The sequence below is a fragment of the Triticum aestivum genome, chromosome 7A (assembly GCF_018294505.1).
Source record: "Triticum aestivum cultivar Chinese Spring chromosome 7A, IWGSC CS RefSeq v2.1, whole genome shotgun sequence".
Lineage (NCBI taxonomy): Eukaryota > Viridiplantae > Streptophyta > Magnoliopsida > Poales > Poaceae > Triticum > Triticum aestivum.
Genome location: NC_057812.1, coordinates 661486996 through 661508964, shown reverse-complemented (window position 1 = coordinate 661508964; position 21969 = coordinate 661486996). Strand labels below are relative to the sequence as shown.

Here is a 21969-nt window from a genome sequence, read left to right as displayed (position 1 = left end):
GAGGAGAAACCTGAACAGGGGATCTGTGAATGACTCCGCACCAAGATTCATTGGTCAATCGTTAAGAAACCTGCAGATCCAGGCGCGGTCGCGCGGGGACGGGAAGCGTGGTGGTTCCCGGCGATGTTGTTGCGTCTGCACGATTGGATTCAAATTTTGAATTGCGTCCAGGTCGGGCGGATGGGTCACGGGGTATATGGGACAGGCCCCGCAGGCAAGTACGAGCTAATTGTGGGCGTAGGTGTAGGTCGCTACATACGATTTGACTGTATTCATTCCGTATAGCATTGGCAAAACTGGAAACGCTTTATTCCGGTGGGCTATGTCGGGGCACGCTCGCGCTGATCCACATGCAGCAGCGACGGCAACGATTCGCGTTGCGCGCGCAAGCAGTTAGGAATAGCCATATTCGCTTGAGATTGCCATTGACGAACACGGCGTCGGTGAACGGTCCGCGCATCTCTTCTTTCTTTGACGATCTAATAATAATGTGCATAGTGAATCTCCTATCAATCTGCGCCGGCGAGCTCCAGGTCCACGCCGAACAGCCGGAGGCGCCGCCCCTGATGTGCCCTGCCGTCCGACGTCAGGCGCTGCGGCAGCGCTGCTTGCAGGAGGAGGCTTGTTGTCGGCGCCGAGATGACCCCCGTGCCGCGCCTCCGGCAGTCAGTCGATGGAGAGGCACGCACCGACGTGGGGAGGCTTGTTGCCGGTCCCACCGCCTTTTGCGCACCACCTGTCCACCCCCCCTACTGCGCAGTGCCTTCTCTGCTCTCGCTATTCCGTTGCCTCATGCCTGGTCGCGCTAAGCTAAACAGCATACCGCGAAAGATTACCACCACCTTCCGCCGACCGCCGGCCTGCCTACGCGAGCTCCTCCCGACAGCGACACCCCCCTCATCTCGACTCGGGAACACTGTCGTCGTCGAAGGAGGAGGAGATGGAGCGGCCACCGCCGTCGTCGCGAACATGGCGGCCGCGCTCGCGGGCACCGCCGGTATCCAGGCGTCCTCTCCCTCTGCCGTCGCCTCCGAGGTGAGAGAAGCCACAAAGGGTCCCGCCGACGGTGGAAGAGCGGATCGAATCGAGCTGATGTGATGCTGTTATGGTTGCGCTTGCAGAGAGGTACCGGAGCGGCGAGCAGAAGAGGGCTCCGTCCGAGGCTGAAGCCTAAGCCTTCAAGGTATAAAAGCCTTCTCGATTCGGTTCAACTCAGATGCCTGAATATGTTACAGTTCTGCCGACTTCTTTCCGGGGACAGAATTTAGAGTATGATGTTCTGTAGCTGTGAGTTATCTTCAAAGGCGCTAACAGTTATTATTGGGTTTCTTGCTTCATAACTCTTACAGGGAATTGGATTTGCATGCTCCAACCTTTTGTCATGTGTCGCCATCTTGGAATCTCTTGTCAACTTTGAAAGTACGTTCAGTTGGACAGCATCCTTCATGGACAACCCTCAGTTAAACGGTGCATTCTGTAATCGTACTTGATCTCTTTCCAGCTTGGTACTACATCAGAAGTTCTGAATGACACAATATAAAATGCTGTTCCTCACACAGATACTCACGAAAGTTGTTTCTGTTGGTAGGTCCAGTCGCTCCCAAGAATGATTGTTATGGATGAAATTGGGAGGCAGGTTTGTTCCTCTACCACTCTTGCTAAATGGATATATAGTTCACGGTCATGTGTAGCAGTGCTTATTTTATTTATTTTTCCGCTACCGTTTTGACTCTGAGTAAGCAGCAGGATATTCAGACAAAACTCCTCATGCCTCATAAGTTATAACCCTGAACACTCATGGTGTCCATTGTTATTACTTTGTCATGCGTTCCCATGTATACCTGCACGCTTGTACATGGTTGTCTTTTATCTCTAGTTCTTTACTTGGTTATAGTATGAAATCACTTCACAAGTTCATCGTGAGGTCAAGTTCGTTCAGGCTTCTGACGAGCAATGCATGTTTTCCAGGTTGAGCTTTCTCTTGAACCTGCAAGTTTAGCTCAAAGAAAGGCCACTCTCGGAATCGGCGACTCCTCGGCAGGCATGTTTAGGACGCATTTTATCGCAGATGTTGCGTGGAGCTTGGAAAGGTTTTGTTAACATTGTGCTGTTCTGCAGTAGTGTCTGCAACGAGGGCGAGGGCTTTGGCCGAGGACGCGTTTTTCCATCCGTCCATTATGTCAATCAGCCATGCTTCCGTGGAGCACTACTATGCAATTTACATGGTTAGGATTCGCTGAATTATAGACCTCGTTTAAGTTTACAATTGGCAGGTTGGTACTTACTAATTGTTCATTATGTGAGTTTGTCATCATTTGTCTTCAACCGTGGATTTTAAACCAATGTTATAGCATCATAGTTAGCAGCAACAGCAGCAACAATCTCCTCTTATGTGAGCTGTGTAATGTTGCATGCAAGCCCTACACGCTAATAACTCCCATGCTGCTGTTGCCTCCGTTTCGAAAAAAAAATAACTCCCATGCTGCATGTTCCTTCCATTCTAGTACGACTTTGTATCACTCGTTCTGTCATTCGACAGTTGTGCCTTTGGAAAGTGTTTAATGATAACGCAGTAGATCTAACCATACATGCAGCGTCATTAAAGTCCAAACTGCCATGTAAATTGACATTCTGTTTTGGTGATCTTTTTGCAGCCATTCTTTGCGCCAGTGTGTTTGCATGTGCTACTGGCGGCAATCAAAGAGCTGAAACGCTACAGGGTAGAGCGGGCCAAACACTCGGCATTCCAAGCTTCCTAATCCCAGGCGACGACCTCCTGAGCATGTATTTGTCCTGTACTGTATACCTTTGAAAAAAAACAAATTTGCACATAAATCTCAGTGTGACTGATCAGACCTCAACTTTGATCTGTGCTTACATGTTGACAGTATCTATATTTGGCAGATGAGCCAAAATAAGGAAGGGGTGCAACTCCAGGCGATAGAAAAGAATTTGCTTACTCAATCTCCAATCAAACCATGTTACAGCTACATGTCTCCAGAGGAGCAAATAATGGTATATACATTCGAAGAAGGCTGTATCTCCCAGAGTAAGCTGAGAAAATGGTTAATCTTGGTTTTCCAATTGAACATGTATACAGGGTTGTTCACATAAACTGAAAAAGGATTTGTTCTGAATATCATATTTTAAATCTGACGTTTTAATTTGCAAGCCATGCCATGACAGAGAATATTTGAAAAACAGGCAACTAAATTAGATGTTGGGTATAAGGCCAATCTGTGTGTAAGCATTTCACAGCAAACCACCATTTTATTGATGGTTTGGCTTTAAATCAATCGTGGACAACACCTGATCAAACTAAAAGAGCAATTTGTCAACAAAAAAAACTTTGAAGTGCGGAATTGGAGGAAAACCTCGAAAGATTTAGGTACCTTTACTCCACCTTATGGTTTTGGAAGTATTTTTGTAAATATAATACAGTCATTTCCTCCATATATCTCTTGATACCAGAAAATCTGGAGGGCACTAGGAATGGTCTGCATGATACAGAAAAATCCAATGAAGCAAAGTGTACCATCCAGGAAAAGGGAAGTGTCATATTTAATCCTCTGAACTCATTTTCGCTGAATTAACTAATTATTTGGAAGCCTCTTTGGCTTAGCATACACTGCTCATTTCTTTTGTTAAGATTCAAGGTAAATGAACCTATCTATTTTTGTAGAAATGCATTGAATTCAGAGTGATTTTAGGTTTAAAACTAAGAGCACTGGCAGTTTTTTTTTTGACAAAGAGCACTGGCAGTTATTGATCTCCTCAAACTACAAAAGTAGTTTGAGACTTTCAGTTATTATTAATAGCAAAGGTTCTGAAACATGAAAATATTACTGTTAGATGCTATCATATTTACATCACGCATCCATCTATTGAGAAATTTAACTCAAACAAAAACACATGCTCTCCTCAGATCATGTATGAGAATTTCAACAACGAGATGCCAATAAAACATCCTAAAAAGTCGCTAAATATGGCAAAAATGTTGACCTCCCGAACTGTTAGCAGTACAACCCGATATATCAATTTAGTTTACCTGTATACATAACGACGGCACAAAAAAAACTGTATACATAACAACATCGACATACATGACTCTGTATGGACTAACATATATCGCTAACATGAAAAGTGAGTGCATATATCACCCCAATCTCAGTATGCAGCAATTAAGTAAAGCTAGTTGCAAACATATACCGTCAAGGCATGAGGTTACTGCTGTTCTGTTCAACCCCATTGTAATCATGCAGAAATGGACGCCGCTTCAAAGCAGAAACGTTGAGCTTTTCCCTTGATAGTATTCTGAAGGAACAACCCAGGTGGACGCAAGAGTACCTATGGATCCATCATTCTACCCACATCAGTTCTGAAACAGAAAACCATTCTACCCACTGGATTTCAAACTGAGTAGCCAAACTCAGTTACAATCATGTTGCTACAAAGGAATCTAAGATTAACCAACCTACCATCTTATCATATTTGTCTACACTTACCGACGAAAACCATCTCACCAACTGCCATGCCGATTGGCATTATCCTTATTTAGCAGCCATTGTTGACGGGTGGATAACACCTTTGAAAATGTCTGCATGTTGGACAGTTTTGAGATTTAGTAACTGCCAAGTTGTCAAAAGAGGGACAGAAGGTCTAAATTATTGCTGGGAAATGAAAGTGACGGGACATAAACAGCGATTTAGGAGTTGTTGGAATATTAGCACACCACTTGCAACTGGCAGAAGGCAATAATGCAAGACCAAAAATTGTATATATGGAGCAGGCTACTGCTACTTGCCAACCAAACCAAGAGGGGCATGGCAATGGGGGTCATGAGTTTCCTATGGTCATTGCCAGCCGTCCTGATGATCGTCATGGTGATCGCCAGCGATGAGGCCGCGTTGCTTGCTTTTAAAGCACAAGTCAGCGATGGCAGCTCGCTGGCCTCCTGGAACAGCAGTGCTGATTTCTGCAGCTGGGAAGGCGTGACATGCAGCCACCGGAGGCCCGCGCGGGTGGTGGAGCTGAGCTTGGACAGCAGAGCGCTCGTCGGAGTACTCTCCCCAGCCCTAGGGAACCTCACGTTCCTGCGGATGCTCAACCTGAGCTTCAACTGGTTCCATGGGGAGATTCCAGCAAGCCTCGGCCGCCTCCGTCGCCTACAGAGGCTAGACTTGAACGACAACTCCTTCTCCGGCAAGTTCCCTGTAAACCTGAGTTCCTGCATTAGGCTGAACAAAATGGGACTACACAACAACAAGATTGGTGGCCACATCCCAGCTGAGCTCGGCGAAAAGTTCATATCCCTAGCAGTGATCTCGCTGAGGAACAACAGTTTCACAGGTCCCATCCCGGGGTCATTGGCCAATCTGTCCTATCTACGATATCTGGATTTCTCTGCCAACCAGCTAGTTGGCTCAATCCCACCAGTGCTCGGAAGCATCCAGACCATGCGGTTTTTCAGTCTCTCCCAAAACAACCTCTCTGGTATGCTTCCACCTTCTCTCTACAACTTATCGTCGCTGGAAGTTTTTGATATAAGTCACAATATGTTGTATGGAAGCATTCTGGATGATATCGACAACAAGTTCCCCAAGATAAATGGTCTTTACTTGGGTAATAATTACTTCGCGGGGACCATCCCTTCCTCAATATCTAATCTATCTAACCTCATACAACTCAGCCTGGGGTTCAATATATTTAGTGGGTATGTGCCTCCAACATTGGGGAAGTTGCAAGCTCTCCAACATCTCCACTTGTCTGACACTAAGCTTGAAGCAAATGATAACAAAGGGTGGGAATTCATCACTTCTTTGGCAAACTGCAGCCAGTTGCGCTTCTTGTCACTCGGCGGCTACTCTTTAGAAGGATTGCTGCCAGCTTCAGTTACTAACCTCTCAACGACTCTTCAAGAGTTATACTTACTGGACAGTCGGGTCGCTGGAGTTATTCCTGCAGACATAGGCAATTTGGTTGGTCTCACCAGGCTTGCAATAGCAAACAATTATATCTCCGGAGTGATCCCAGAGAGCATCGGTAAGCTGGAAAACTTGGTTGAGCTAGCCTTGTATAACAATAGCTTGTCTGGCCTCATACCGCCGTCAATAGGGAACCTTTCACAGTTAAACAGGCTTTATGCATACTACGGAAACTTGGAGGGGCCCATTCCAGCAAGCCTGGGGGAGCTGAAAAACCTATTCTTACTTGATTTGTCAACAAACTACAGACTTAACGGTTCAATACCCAGAGAGATTTTGAAATTATCTGGCCTTTCTTGGTACTTGGACTTGTCATACAATTCCCTTTCAGGACCCCTTCCTAATGAGGTTGGTAGCTTGGCAAACCTCAACCAACTGATTCTATCAGGAAATCAGTTGTCTGGCAAGATACCGGATAGTATTCAGAATTGCATAGTCTTGGACTGGTTATTATTAGACAATAATTTGTTCGAGGGGAGCATACCTCGATCACTGACTAATATTAAGGGGCTCAGTAAACTGAATCTGACCATGAATAAGCTCTCTGGTAATATTCCTGAGGCCCTTGCTAGTATTGGAAACCTGCAGGAACTGTACCTAGCACACAATGACTTTTCTGGATCAATCCCGGCAGTTCTACAGAATTTGACTTCATTGTCCAAATTGGATCTGTCCTTTAATAATTTGCAAGGTGAGGTGCCAGATGGAGGTGTTTTCAGAAACATCACTTATGTAGAAGTTGTTGCTGGGAATACCAATCTGTGTAGTGGTAGACCTCAACTTCACTTGGTTCCATGTTCCACAAGCCGCATTAGGAAGAACAGAAAAAGGATGTCAAAGTCTCTTGTAATTTCGCTAGCAACAGCTGGAACAATCTTGTTGTCAGTTTTGGTTCTTGTTCTTGTTTGGATACTTCGTAGGAAGCTCAGACAAAGCCAGAAGATACTAGTGCAGTACTCAGATGCTGAGAACCATTATGAAAGAATCCCCTATCATGCATTAATGAGAGGAACTAACGAATTTTCAGATATTAACTTGCTTGGGAGAGGAAGTTACGGTGCAGTTTATAAGTGTGTTTTGGCAAATGAGGACAGAACATTGGCTATCAAGGTGTTTAACCTCGGTCAATCCAGGTATTCCAAGAGTTTCGAGGTTGAATGTGAAGCCATGAGAAGGATACGGCATCGTTGTCTCATAAATATCATTACTTCTTGTTCAAGCGTCGACCACCAAGGTCAAGAGTTCAAGGCATTGGTGTTTGAGTTCATGCCAAATGGTAACTTGGATGGTTGGCTCCACCCAAAATCTCAAGAGCCCACTACAAACAACACGCTCAGCCTTGCCCAGAGGCTTGATATTGCTATCAATATTGTGGACGCAGTAGAATATCTGCACATCTATTGTCAACCATTGGTAATCCATTGTGATCTTAAGCCAAGCAACATTCTTCTTGCTGACGACATGAGCGCCCGCGTTGGAGACTTTGGCATATCAAGGATCCTTCAAGAAAATACAAGCGAGAGGATGCAAACTTCATATAGCACAATTGGAATAAAAGGTTCCATTGGCTATGTTGCTCCAGGTAATTGAAATATCTTCTGATTTTATCTTTCCTTCGCACGTAAATATGGCATTCTAACCACGAAATGTTGCATAATTGCAGAGTATGGAGAAGGCTCTGTGGTCTCAACTCACGGTGATATTTATAGTCTTGGCATATTGCTGCTTGAGATGTTCACCGGAAGGCGCCCAACAGATGACAGGTTCATAGATTCATTGGATCTGCATAAGTTTGTCGAGGATGCTCTTCTAGATAGAACCTTGGAGGTAGCTGACCCAACAATCTGGATGCACAACGAACAACACGAGAACAATACTATTAGAACGCAGAAGTGCTTGGTTTCAGTGTTGAGGCTTGGCATATCCTGCTCAAAGCAACAGCCTCGAGAACGAACATTGACAGGAGATGCAGCAGCAGAGATGCGTGCAATCAGAGATGCATACCTCGCGTTTGCTGGCTAGGTTACAGGGGAACATGAAGCAGGAAAAGAAGCCCTGACTCAATAAATTCAGAACAGGATTGAAAAACCAAGTTTGTACAAGACACGATCCTGCGATTTATATGCAGCGCTTTAGTTAGTACTATAATTGTTCTCATTCTGGGATTTGTGTTTCTTTACATCTGTATCAAATAAATGCAAAGTGCAGAACCATTTTTTGTGTGTGCAATAATAGCAAGTTCTAGTCATTCCAGAAATGATTTCATTCTCAAAACGGCACACATGCTGGGAACATTAATTCATGGTTAAGATAAACCGGTAGACAATAATTGAGACTGCACCACAAAGCATGGTTCATCTGTAGAAAAACACTAGACATGGAATGGAATCCAGTAACAGCAAATGGATATATACTGGACCATACGATAAGCAAGCAGAGCAGAGCAGCATAGATTCAGACACCACAAACAAGAAAGAAAAACTCACGCACTGCAAACGCATCAGTACTATTCAGACATGCACCAGGCAATAATTCCAAAAGTAGCAGCACATCAATACATAAATTCCCAGAATCACTGACGATACAACAAGGCTCGCGAGCAGCAGTAATTAGCACCGGCGGTCAACCAGACGAAACCTAAGACAAGAGGGTGTGATCTTGGTGCCCTCAGGGACGGCGTGCTTGTGCTTGGCGAGCTCGCCGGGTAGGGTGAGGCGGGCGGAGGTCCGGGTGGGGGGGGGGGGGGGGGGGGGGGGGCTAGAAGCAATCTCCGGGGGAATATGTACATCTGGGGCAGTTCTCCATTGGGGGGCAAAGAAACTTCTTTTTTTCTGAACGATAACAGGAGAGCGAAAATCCCTTTTGGAGGCCGAGCTCCAATGAGGCCGGTTTTTGAAACAATCAAAATTCATATTTTTACATTTCAAAAAAAATCTAAAAAAGCATAGATATACATGGTGGCATAATGCATAAGTGTGTACATTTTTAAGACGAAATACGTTGAAATGAGGACTATGCAAAAAAGACAAATCTCATTTCAAGGTCGTGAATTTGTTTTTTTTTTGTACGCTGAAAAGAGAACAAAACACATGATACTATTCATCCTCCCAGGAGATAAATTTGTCTTTTTGTACCGATCACATTTTAATGTATTTCGTTCTGAAATTTTACACACATAGGCATAACATCCTTGTTTACTTGTACAATTTTTCCAGATTCTTTTAAACTAAAAAGTTTGAGTTTTGAATTTTTCAAAAAATCGGCCTCCATGGAGGCCAAGAGCCAAAACGCCTCACTCACAGGAGAGCTGTTATATACTCCCTCCGTCTGAAATACTTGGCGCAGAAATGGATGTATCTAGGTGTGTTTTAATTCTACATACATCCATTTTTATTCATATCTCTGACAAGTATTTTTGGAAAGAGAGAGTACATTGTAAGAAGAAAGGCGGTACATGAACCTGATTGCTTGGTTTATTAAAGGAAAACCGGACGAAAACCTAAACAACGACAAGCCACATCAAGGGTCGAGATGTCTTAAAGTAAGGTTTGATAAGGCGGATTGGCAATGGTGAAACCACGAGGGATTGATCGGATAACTGGATATCCAGTAATGAAATGTTGCGCCTTTATGGTAGTCGTTCGAACGACCCCCGGAATATGTCTCGGAGCTAATTGATCACAACTCCTCGACCTGGAACTTGGAGCGCCTTTAGGAGGTTTGCCTCCCAATGGACATGCCAGCTATCCTGAGCATTCCTCTATGCACCATCAATATGGCAGATTCATGGGCATGGCATTTTGAGAAAAACAAAAAAAAATAGTACGTTCGGCATATAGAATGATGATTGACACAAAGATAAGAAGGGAAGCATGGCTCGACGGGACAACAGGGTCATCAAGTAATGATCTAGACACGGCCTCATGGAAGCTCCTTTAGAAAATGCAAGTGCCTGGCAAAATTCATATGTTCTTATTGCATTTGGCAAAGCAATCTCTTCTTACCGAGGATGTGAGAGCTAATCGGAACATGTCCATGATGAACACTTGTGGGCTATGTGGTGCAGAAGACTCATGGCGTCATTCTCTGCTTGAGTGTTCCATGGCACGATGCATCTGGTGCTGAAATTTGAGATGGGCTCTAGGCCCATATAGCAATTTCTGAAAAATCTCTAAGGGCCCATGTGGGCACTAGGTGTAGTGGGAAGTTTAGTCCCACTCCGGAAGTGGAAGAGGAGTTGGACCTCCTTATAAGGGTTTCTCTTCTACATGCTATTGGAGCTTGAGAAGAGAAGAGGCCCTCGCGCACTCCTCCTCCGCCGCCCGCCTCGCTACGCCTCGCCGCGCCGCGCCGCGCCGCGGGTTGCGGGATTGAGCCGAGCCGAGCTCACACCTACGCGCTTATTTTTGCCAGTCACTAACGGAGAGTTCTCTGACAGCTGGGCCACGACTCGGACGTGGGTCGAGCCCACGTCTCTCCACGCGGCTGCGCCTATCTAAGTGTGCGGTGTCTCCTAACCCTAGCCGCCACGAACAGATCACATCTGCTCCCACGCGCACGCCCACCGTCGTTTCTTTGCTGCTGCTGCCACCTGTGACTCCATCCCGTCCGCCGCGTACATGGTCGACGGGAGAGCGGGTCTCCGAAACCACGCCCTTCTGGTTTCTGTACGGGGTGAGGGGCGAATAGGTTTTTGGGCAGCGATTACGCGACGGCTCGCTTCCGATCGTCTACTTCCTCTACGTCCGTGTCGCCTTCATCATCACCATGTCCACCGACGCCGAACGTGCCGCCGCCGAGAAAGCTGAAGCCGACAAGAAGGCCGTCGAGGACGCCGCTGCTCCCACCAAAGCCGCAGCCTCTGCATGGCCTACTGGAGGGTATAACTCGTTTATCCCGCTCCTACTGTTTTCTGTTTTAGCCATGCTAGCGTTGTACGTAGATCTTTCTGTAATTAGCATAGTATGTGCTAGCTTGACTGAATATCAGTATGCGTTTATTTGTTTCAATGTCATGCTAGTGATTTACTCGTGGATTAATTTAATCGAGAAATTGCCTATTTACTCTACAATCCAAAAACCTATTATGTGTAGGAATTTTTCGGCAAGTGGCTTTGCCGCTGCACTGAAACTGGATAAGTTTACCGGTTCATATTTTAAGCGTTGGCGGACTAAGACCACTTTATGGCTCACGGCTATGAACGTGTTCTGGGTCATCGGTGTCTCCACAAGAACGATTGCTCCTGAACAGGAGAAGGCGTTCAAGGAGGCCACCGTTGTGTTCCTCGGAGCAGTTCTTAGCGTGATCGGAGATAAACTGGTCGACGCATATTTACATGTGCATGTCGCCAAGGACTTGTGGGAGGCGCTCGAATCTAAGTTCGGGGCCGCCGATGCCGGGAGCGAGATGTATATTATAAAGCAGTTCCACGATTACAAGATGGTTGAAAACCATCCTGTATTGGAGCAGACTCATGAGATAATATGCATTATTAAGGAGCTTGAACTTCTTGAGTGCGAGTTACCGGGCAAGTTTGTCCCGGGCTGCATAATCGCTAAGCTCCCTAATTCCTGGAGGAACTTTGCCACCACTCTGAAACATCAGAGGCGTGAATTCTTTGTGAAGGATGTCATTGGCCATCTGAGTGTTGAGCAGAATTCAAGGGCAAAGGACTCGCACGGAAAAGGGGCCGAAGGGACTTCTGTCGCCAACATGGTGAACCAGAAGAACTTCAACTCCCACAAGCCCAAGGGAAAGAACAGTGTCCAACACAATACCGACTTTAAGAAGAAGGGTAAGAAGACCTTTAAGAAGAACAAGAAGGATGAGGGCTACTTTACTTGTGGTTCGGTTGAACATTGGGCCAACAAGTGCCCAAACAAGTACAAGAAGTCAGGACAGGACTCCAAATCCATCAACATGATTGTGGACAACAATGAGAATGGTGCACCTGGGTACGGTAATTTATTTACTGTTTTTTCAGTGTTTCAGCCCACCGATTGGTGGGTGGACACAGGTGCAGGTGTACATGTGTGTGCTGACATTTCATTGTTCACTTCTTACCAGGTCACAGGCCACGGGTCCGTATTAATGGGGAATGGCGCGAGTGCTTTTGTTCATGGTGTTGGCACGGTCGATCTGAAGTTTACTTCGGGAAGGATCGTGCAGCTGAAGAACATGCAGCATGTCCCCGCCATCAAGAAGAACCTCGTTAGTGGCTCCCTTCTATGTAGAGAAGGGTTTAAGTTGGTTTTTGAGTCTAATAAATTAGTTGTTACGAAATATGGACTCTTTGTTGGAAAAGGTTATGAGAGCGGAGGGATTTTCCGCCTTTCCCTCGCAGATTTTTGTAATAAAGTCGTGAACCATGTTCATTCGAATGTTAATGAATCTGAAGTTTGGCATTCACGTCTTTGTCACATTAGTTTCCGTGTTATGACGCGGCTAGCCAAGTTGGATTTAATCCCGAGTTTTACTTTAGCCAAAGGTTCTAAGTGCCTTTCATCTGTGCAAGCTAAGCAACCTCGCAAGCCTCACAAGGCCGCGGAGGAGAGACACTTGGCACCATTAGAACTCATACATTCTGATCTGTGTGAGATGAATGGTGTGTTGACTAAAGGTGGAAAGAAATACTTCATGACATTGATAGATGATTCCACTAGATATTGCTATGTGTATCTTTTAAATACTAAAGATGAGGCTCTACACTACTTTAAAATCTATAAGGTAGAAGTTGAGAATCAACTTGAAAAGAAAATTAAATGAGTCCGGTCAGATCATGGTGGAGAGTACTTCTCGAGTGAGTTTGATTCCTTCTGTGTGGAACATGACATTATTCATGAGAGAACGCCTCCCTATTCACCCCAGTCAAACGGGGTTGTCGAGTGGAAAAACCGTACTCTAAATGATTTGGTTAACGCCATATTAGATACATCAGGTTTATCCAAGGCATGGTGGGGGGGAGCCTATATTGACGGCATGTCATGTCCTGAATAAAGTTCCGACAAAGGATAATGAGATTACTCCCTGTGAGAAATGGGCAAAGAGAAGGACAACACTCTCGTACTTGCGTACTTGGGGCTGTTTGGCGAAAGTCAATGTGCCGATCCCCAAAAAGCGTAAGCTTGGACCAAAGACTGTGTACCGCGTTAATTTGGGCTACGCTAAGAACAGCGTTGGCTATAGATTTCTAGTAGTAAAATATGAGGTACCTGACCAGAAGGTCGGTACAATTATGGAGTCTAAGGATGCTACATTCTTCGAGGATATTTTTCCTATGAGAGATATGCAAAGCACTTCTAGACAGAAATCTGAGGAGACTCCTGAACCTGCCATCCCTATGGAATATTATGAACAAACACATGATGAAAATCCCGAGGAGGATGACGAGGAAACTCTTGGTAGGGGCAAGAGACAAAGGACTGCAAAGACTTTTGGTGTTGATTTCTTCGTGTACCTCGTGGATGATACTCCTACTTCTATTTCAGAAGCGTATGCCTCTCCAGAAGCTGACTACTCGAAGGATGCGGTCCGTAGCGAGATGGATTCCATCATGGCTAATGGGACATGGGAGATCACTGAGTGTCCCTATGGTTGCAAACCATTGGGATTTAAGTGGGTGTTCAAAAAGAAGCTTAGGTCCGATGGTACGATTGAAAAGTACAAGGCTAGGCTTGTGGCCAAGGGTTATGAAGATTTCTTCGATACTCATTCACCTGTGGCTAGACTGACCACCATTAGAGTATTACTCTCGTTGGCGGCTGAGGGAGTCCTGGATTAGGGGGTATCCGGATGGCCGAACTATACCTTCAGCCGGACTCCTGGACTATGAAGATACAAGATTGAAGACTCCGTCCCGTGTCCGGAAGGGACTTTCCTTGGCGTGGAAGACAAGCTTGGCGATACGGATATGTAGATATCCTACCATTGTAACCGACTTTGTGTAACCCTAACCCTCTTTGATGTCTATATAAACCGGAGGGTTTTAGTACGTAGGACAACATACACAACAACAATCATACCATAGGCTAGCTTCTAGGGTTTAGCCTCTCCGATCTCGTGGTAGATCTACTCTTCTACTACCCATATCATCAATATTAATCAAGCAGGATGTAGGGTTTTACCTCCATCGAGAGGGCCCGAACCTGGGTAAAACTTCATGTCCCTTGCCTCCTGTTACCATCCGGTCTAGACACACAGTTCGGGACCCCCTACCTGAGATCCGCCGGTTTTGACACCGACATTGGTGCTTTCATTGAGAGTTCCTCTGTGTCGTCGCCATCAGGAAGGATGCCTCGCCCCGTCTTTAAAGACGGCACCGTTGCTAAGGGATCTTTGGCTGTCAGCCAAACCCTCCGGCTAGGTGGTTTCCTTATGACCGCCTGTTCGGCTTCTGCGCCGACGATGACCTCTCGAGCCATCAAAAACAATCTTCATGTCAACTCGGAACTCGCCGAGCAGTTAGATCCAATGGAGCTCTCCTCCATAAATGAGCTCTTGGATCGCTTCGCCGCCCTGGGAGTCGCTATGGATTACGACCAGATTGGGCCTAAACCCGATCTGAGAGAGATTAACTCTCCCCAAGTCACCCATCATGTTGCCGTGGTAGAGGGACAGCGCGACGACCCTTCATCTATCGTAAGGACTCGCTACGTCCGGATTCCCGATCCCTCCAAGCCGGATACCCGTGGAGGGGAGGATATCACTCAAGACCTGAACTTAGAGTCAGGCGACGGGCTGGATTCATTGGACAACATCCAGGAATCCAAATTTTCGAGTTCGGAAATTCCTCGGCCTCTGAGCCTCAGATGGGGTGAGGCTTCAGATTTAATTCCACCCACCCATCCCAACATAAGCGATCTATCCAAAATCAGGCAAGAGCCCAATGAAACAGTACATCATTACTGGGCTAGATTCTTCCTGGTTAAGAACAGGCTAAGGGATTGCCGCGAGGAAGACGCAATCTCAATCTTCTGCAATAATTGCACGGACAAGGGAATACTCAACGCCATAAGTCGCCGTGATATTACACACTTCGCTGACTTGGTGTCCATTGTACGAAAGTACTGTGCGATGGAAAGCGCCTGGAAAACCGAAATCAAATTTTGGGACAATCCGGCCCTGAATACAAACCTAGTCCGAAATAAAAGGGTGCATCATCACCAGACACCCGGGTCAAGCACTAAAAAGCAAAAACCCTCTACAGGGCATGGAACCGTACTGGAAGGATGGCTCAATGGACCCTGTAAAATTCCCAGTACAGAGGACGCCACACCAACTCACAGCCTCAGAGCATGTTGGATACTCCGGCAGGTGGCCAAAATTGGCGAAAATCTCCTAATTCTGGAGGCCACAAAAAGCCACCCCAGAGACACCAATATGGTATTAATAGTCTTCGAGACTTTCGCATCAAATACTATGCGAAAAAGGACACTCCGCAGCCTTGCCGAAGTCTACCAAGTAGCAATAATAAACCCATGGAGTGACACGGCTATTACCTTCAACACCAGTGATGAACCTAAATTCCGAACAGCCCGAGCACCAATCGCATTGGTCCTCAGTCCAATAGTGGACGACTTTCGTCTTACCAAGGTACTCATGGACGGCGGCAGCGGATTGAACCTCATTTATGAGGAAACCCTTCAAAAATGGAAATAGACTGGAACCGCATTGAGCGAAGCAGCACAACCTTTAGAGGAATAATCCCTAGTCAGGAAGCGCGCTGTACAGGAAAAATCACACTAGATGTGGTGTTCGGCACGCCGGATAATTACAGGTCCGAAGAGGTCATGTTCCATGTGGCTCCGTTCAGCAGTGGTTATCACGCTCTGCTAGGGCGGGAAGCGTTTACAATCTTCCAAGCAATACCCCATTACGGGTACATGAAGCTCAAGATGCCTGGGCCTAACGGGATCATCACTCTCGCTAGTGATCCGGACATAGCACTCCGCGCCGAAAACAAGACAGCCGCACTGGCCCTCGAGGCACTATCCGAAGCCCTAGCGGCCGAGGAACTGACTGCGCTGCGCTCTATGGTGAATAGGGACGATGTGGTACTCAACAAAAGATCCAAGTCCACCTCCTTTAAACCGGCAGACGAAATAGTCAAATTCCAAGTCCATCCAACGGACCTCAATAAAACAGCTTCCATCGGGGCACAGTTAAACCCTGATGTAGACGCTGCACTACGAGAGTTCCTACGAGAGAACTGGGACATTTTCGCCTGGCACCCTTCAGACATGCCAGGAATCCCACGCAGGCTGGCCGAGCACAGCTTAAATATCCAAATAGGATTCAAACCTGTCAAACAGGCTCTTCGGCATTTTTTCGAACCTAAGAGACAGGCCATGGGAGAGGAGCTAGCAAAGCTATTGGAGGCCAGGTTCATCAGAGATATAAAACATCCGGACTGGCTAGCAAACCTGGTGATGGTACCAAAGAAGGACAAATCCTGGCGCCTGTGTGTTGATTTTAAAGACCTTAACAAGGCTTGCCCAAAGGATCCCTTCCTCCTCCCCCGCATCGATCAAATTATCGACGCTACCGCAGGACACGATTCGTTGTGTTTCCTCGACGCATATTCCGGCTACCATCAAATCAAGATGGCAGAACCAGACCAAGCCGCAATGGCATTTATCACACCATACGGCCCATTCTGCTTCAACACGATGCCCTTCGGGCTCAAAAACGCCGGTGCAACATATCAGCGCATGATTCAGACATGTCTGGCAAGCCAGATCGGGAAAACAATGGAGGCATATGTAGATGATGTGGTCGTCAAAACAAGACATGTTGAATCTCTAGTAGACGACTTGAGGCTCACATTTGATAACCTCCGAACATACGACATCAAGCTCAACCCGGAAAAATGCATTTTCGGCATTCCAGCCGGAAAGCTCTTGGGCTTCATTGTATCCGGTAGAGGAATTGAAGAAAATCCAACCAAGATCTGAGCTCTGTCGCAACTGGATATCCCAAAGGACCTCAAACAAATACAAAAGTTAACCGGATGTGTGGCCACTCTAAGCCGCTTTATCTCCCGCTTGGGAGAAAAGGCCCTACCCCTTTACCGCCTCCTTCGGCGCACCGAACACTTCAAATGGACGGATGCAGCCACGGCAGGACTCGACGAAATAAAAGCCATACTGGCAACAAACCCAATCCCGGCCGCGCCAAACATTGGCGAACCAATGCTATTATACATTGCAGCAACACATCAGGTTGTAAGCGCGATGCTCGTCGTCGAACGAGAAGCGGACGGACACAAATTCCCCCTTCAAAAGCTGGTCTATTATGTGTCCACTGTCCTCACTCCCTGCAAATCACGGTACCCACATTATCAAAAGATTGCGTACGCGGTACTCATGGCATCCCGGAAGCTACGACACAACTTTCAAGAGTGTTCAATAACAGTAGCCTCGAAAATACCACTTAACAATATTATAAACAACCGTGACACAATGGGTCGGATTGCAAAATGGGCCATTGAGCTCCTCCCGTTCGACATAACTTATAAGCCACGGCGATCCATCAAGTCGCAAGTCTTGGCCGACTTCGTCGCAGAATGGACGGAGGCTGAACTCCCTAAAGAGTGCGGCACATATTCAAATTGGATCATGCATTTCGACGGCTCCAAAATGTTGGCCGGACTGGGGGCCGGCATCGTTTTGACGTCCCCCACAGGAACACAGTTCAATATGTACTCCAGATTATGTACACGGACTCCAACAATGCAGCCGAATATGAGGCCCTTTTACATGGTCTCCGGATGGCAGTATCCATGGGCATTCAACGCCTAGAGGTGCGCGGGGACTCGAACCTCGCAATATCCCAAATAAATGGAGACTTCGATGCCAAGGATCCAAAAATGGCAGCTTACCGCAATGCCATCCTAAAAATGTCAGCTCGGTTCGAGGGGCTTGAATTTCACCATATAGCCCGGGAAAATAATCAGGCGGCAGATGTCCTGGCACGCGTCGGCGCAAAACGCGATGTAGTCCCCCCAACATCTTCTTGGAAAGGCTGTTCAAGCCATCCATAGTATGGGAAGGGGAGCCGAACAATAACAGCCCAGACCCAACCGCACTGCCCGACACCGAACATCCTGACATAATCGGAGGCTCTGCCAATGAAATAACACCTTCAGCCCACGTAATAATGGCCGTCATCGCCCCATGGACAGAACCATTCCTCGCCTACCTTACTAGGCAGGAACTCCCCGAGGACCAAAATGAGGCACGCTGCATAGTGCGGCGATCCAAAGCCTACAGAGTCCACGAGGGAGAGCTTTATAAGAAAAGCACTACCGGAGTCCTTCAAAGGTGCATCTCCAAAGAGGAGGGGCGGAACCTCCTGGCTGAAATTCATGCCAGACTCGGCGGTCATCACGCTGCAGCTCGGTCCCTTGTAAGCAAGGCCTTCCGTACGGGCTTTTATTGGCCGACGGCCCGAGCAGACGCTCAGGACTTGGTCCAACGATGCACCGGTTGCCAGCTCTTTGCAAACCAAAGCCATATGCCACCCACCGCCCTCCAAACTATCCCCATTACTTGGCCCTTCGCGGTCTGGGGGCTTGACATGGTTGGACCCCTTAAAGGCGGAACCCACAAGAAAAAATACTTACTGGTCATGGTGGATAAGTTCACCAAATGGATAGAAGCCAAGCCTGTTAAGACGGCCGAATCCGGACCGGTGATAGACTTTATATCCGGGGTTGTACACCATTACGGCGTCCCCCACAGCATCATCATTGATAACGACACGAACTTCACGGTCGACGAGGTAAAACTCTGGTGCAAAAACATGGGCATCAAGCTCGATTATGCTTCCGTCTATCACCCACAAACTAACGGCCAGCTCGAACATGCAAATGGTCTTATCATGAGCGGCATCAAACCCAGATTAGTGCGGTCCCTCAAGGAATCTAACACGCACTGGGTAGAGGAGCTCGACTCCAGACTCTGGGGGCTGCGGACCACGCCGAATCGCACCACCGGATACACACCATTCTTTATGGTGTACGGCGCAGAGGCAGTTTTGCCTTGCGACATAATTCATGACTCACCTCGAGTGTGCATGTACGAAGAAAGAGAAGCCGAGCTCGATCGGCAGGACAGCTTGGACGCATTGGAGGAGGAGCGTGACGTGGCAAAAGCCCGTTCCGCATTCTATCAACAGCAGGCTCGAAGATACCAAAGGAGAGAAGTACGGGCCAAAAATTACAACGTTGGCGAATTAGTTCTACGACTACCGGACAAGAAAAAGGACAAACTCAAGCCCAAGTGGGAAGGTCCCTTCATAATTGACCAAGTCCTGACTGGTGGAGCGTACCGCCTGCGGGATGCATCGGATAACTGACTCGAGCCGAACCCATGGAACACAGCCCGTCTCCGAAGATTCTACGCCTAGCGCCGGACTCTGTGTTCGTCTCCTTCCTTGGTCCATTTTTTATATATTTTCTGTCTTACATTTCTCTTCTTCTCTCTCTCTCTCTGTTATAGACTTTAAAGGCTCATAAAGTGACGCGCTATCCACGCTCATTAAACCTGGGGGCTTCTTTAAATAGAAGCTTATTCCTACGGGCTTCATGCCCAACACATGTGTCACACTTCCGCATGTACCTTTTATTCACCATTATATGCATCGATATGACTTAAGTTTTGGCCAAGCTGGGTTGCCTGGCTCCTGTGCTTACCCCTACGTTCCCGATTGTTTGGCTAGGTGGTAAAGGGAGCACCTCTGCGATTGTTACTGCCGGGTCAGCCGGACGTGTACCTCAGACTGGGTGAAGCCAAAAGCTAGCGTTCTTAAGGGAATATTCGGTCGGTGAACTAAAGATGATCTTTTTTATTTTTATGTATACGCCCCCAGATGTTTTTCCTGCGTTTCTTTTCGCAGCATGGACATGCACCTTAGGGCATGCCTCCCAGGGAAAGGAACCCCTAACGGAACTATTCTCCCTGGAAGATGTTTCTTACTAACCATGTAATATAACATAACTAGTCGGGCACTTGTCTGTTCACGCACTAATGACCCCTACACCTGGTCTCCATGCATTCCCGGTTCCTATATAACCGCATGGGAATTCAGACACACTCCGGACCGTCAGGTCCCAAGGCTGAAGCGAAAAGGTTGGCCATGACAAATGATCTACAATCCGACTAGAAGGCATTATAAATGTCAATTAAATTACATAGTCATTTTGACTGATTGTATTCCTCTTCAATACCATCTAATAGGCTGTCTAATTTACAGTCCTGCTGGGAATACTTTGCGGCCAACTCTACTTGGCCGTATACTAAGCTTACAGGGATCTCCTTCCCATCAGGCCCTACAGGACCGATCTCGGCCATGTGGTTGGGGTCAGCCTTTGCGTACCGCGTCTTCACCATGGCCCCGGCCTCCCTAGCGCCTTGACGGAAGGTCGATATCTTCCACAATCAGAAGTGCCGTCGTGCTCCCTTTAGCTTCTCCGCAAGCTCTCCAAGACCTTCGGGCATGGAGACGGATGGCCACAGGGCATGGGCGACGCCTTGCATCGCCTACCGAACTCGATCAAACAGTTGCGAGAGCTCGGGAAGAAGGTCACCCGTAGAACCGGGCATCTCCTTTGCAGGATGACCTGTTAGCACACCTACAGACATTGCTCTATTAGTCGACTTCCCCGCCGAACTTTCTTTCAAAGGTTCGTTCAAGCACTTACTAAATATGTCGCGCCGAAGCCGCTGATTCTCCTTCACGGAGTCTGACAGCTGGGCACGAACATCTTTCAACTCGACGCCCGGCTTGGTGTTGGCATCTTGGAGATCGTTCTTCTCCCGCCTCACCTTTGTCAGCACCTTCTCACCAGCCTTTAGCTGGCGTAGGAGGTGTTGCCTTTCCAGATTCAATCCGGCGCCATCTGCAATTTCATTTGTCAGATTCGCACCCATACTGTGCTTCGCAAAATACTTATCTTTCGAAGTGTATATTACCAGAGGGGGTCTCCTTGGGCTCCCCTGCCGCGGCTAGTGCGGCCTCAAGTTGGGTTTTGCACTCTTCCAGCTCCTTGGACAGTAGGGAATTCTTTTCTGTAAGAACCTGCATAACAAATGATCCTTAGATCAGTTATTCTAACTGTTTCAAGTCTCGGGGGCTACTGGTATATATATATATATATATATATATATATATATATATATATATAATTACAAAAAAATTCTTACTCGTATGTATTTTACATATTGCTCCGTGGCTCTGGCTAGACCATTTTGAGCGGCACGGAGGTACGCATCTCCCGAGTTGAAGGCATCTAACGCCCCTTGGGAGAAACAAGCGTCGCGAAGAATTGCCCGGCGACACCTGTGGTTCATGGCACTCTCCACCTCAAAGTTGGTGGCAGACAACCCGTCCACATCCTCCGTCGGAGGAGCGTCTGGCGCGCGCCTTGCGTTCGCCTCCGCCTCCGGACTAGGCTTTGGAGCCTGGCTGGTGGAGGCGCGATTGGCAGCCTCTCCGAATATAGTCGGACGAGGTCTCTTTGTCCTGAAGAGAGCATGAGTGTCAATGTGCCTCGAAGGTATAACACCTAGGATAAGGGGGCGCGCCATACCTTTGCGCTGACGCCTTGGTCCGGACTGCACTTCTTTTCTGCCCACGGGGGCCCTGCGGCCCCTCGTTGGCTTGTCACCGCAGGATCGGCCTTCCGCCTTAAAAACCTCCCCTGCAAAGTTCAGTTGTAATCAGGAAACTGAAAACACGAGAGGGCGGACACCTATTCGGGGTACTGGGACTTCGATCTCAGTTACCTGGGAGGCCGGAATTAGCCCTGGGTAATCGGCCGTAATGGCCACCAAGGCGTTGTCCTTGCTCAATTGATGGAACACTCAATCAATCAGCTCCACAGATATGTCCGGATCCTCTTGAGAGGCCGGGTCGAGGGACCGTCCTGGGTCCTCGGGTTGTGGAGGAGGGCTGCTTATTTCCTTAACAGCCCGGCACAGTTCCT

General features: G+C 47.4%; 1 protein-coding gene and 1 long non-coding RNA gene across 2 annotated transcripts; one reads left to right on the top strand and one right to left on the bottom strand.

Annotated features, from left to right (window-relative positions):
- Positions 1-2503: 2503 nt before the first annotated feature.
- Positions 2504-8221, bottom strand: LOC123149068 (uncharacterized). Its single transcript, XR_006474340.1, has 6 exons — positions 7989-8221; positions 7680-7828; positions 4506-4597; positions 4210-4347; positions 3393-3497; positions 2504-3318 (listed from the first exon to the last, which is right to left on the bottom strand). It is a non-coding gene; the product is annotated as an uncharacterized lncRNA (long non-coding RNA).
- On the top strand, positions 4812-8387 carry LOC123149067 (receptor kinase-like protein Xa21). The gene is made up of 2 exons (XM_044568602.1): positions 4812-7566; positions 7648-8387. The coding sequence occupies exons 1-2, from the start codon at positions 4824-4826 to the stop codon at positions 8004-8006; spliced, it is 3102 nt and encodes a 1033-aa protein (XP_044424537.1). The 5' UTR covers positions 4812-4823; the 3' UTR covers positions 8007-8387.
- The last annotated feature ends 13582 nt before the right edge of the window (positions 8388-21969 follow it).

Coding starts and splice junctions, on each gene's coding strand:
- LOC123149067 (XM_044568602.1), top strand. CDS start 4,824: ATGGCAATGGGGGTCATGAGTTTCCTATGGTCATTGCCAGCCGTCCTG. Junction 7,567..7,647: donor CATTGGCTATGTTGCTCCAG/GTAATTGAAATA, acceptor GCATAATTGCAG/AGTATGGAGAAGGCTCTGTG.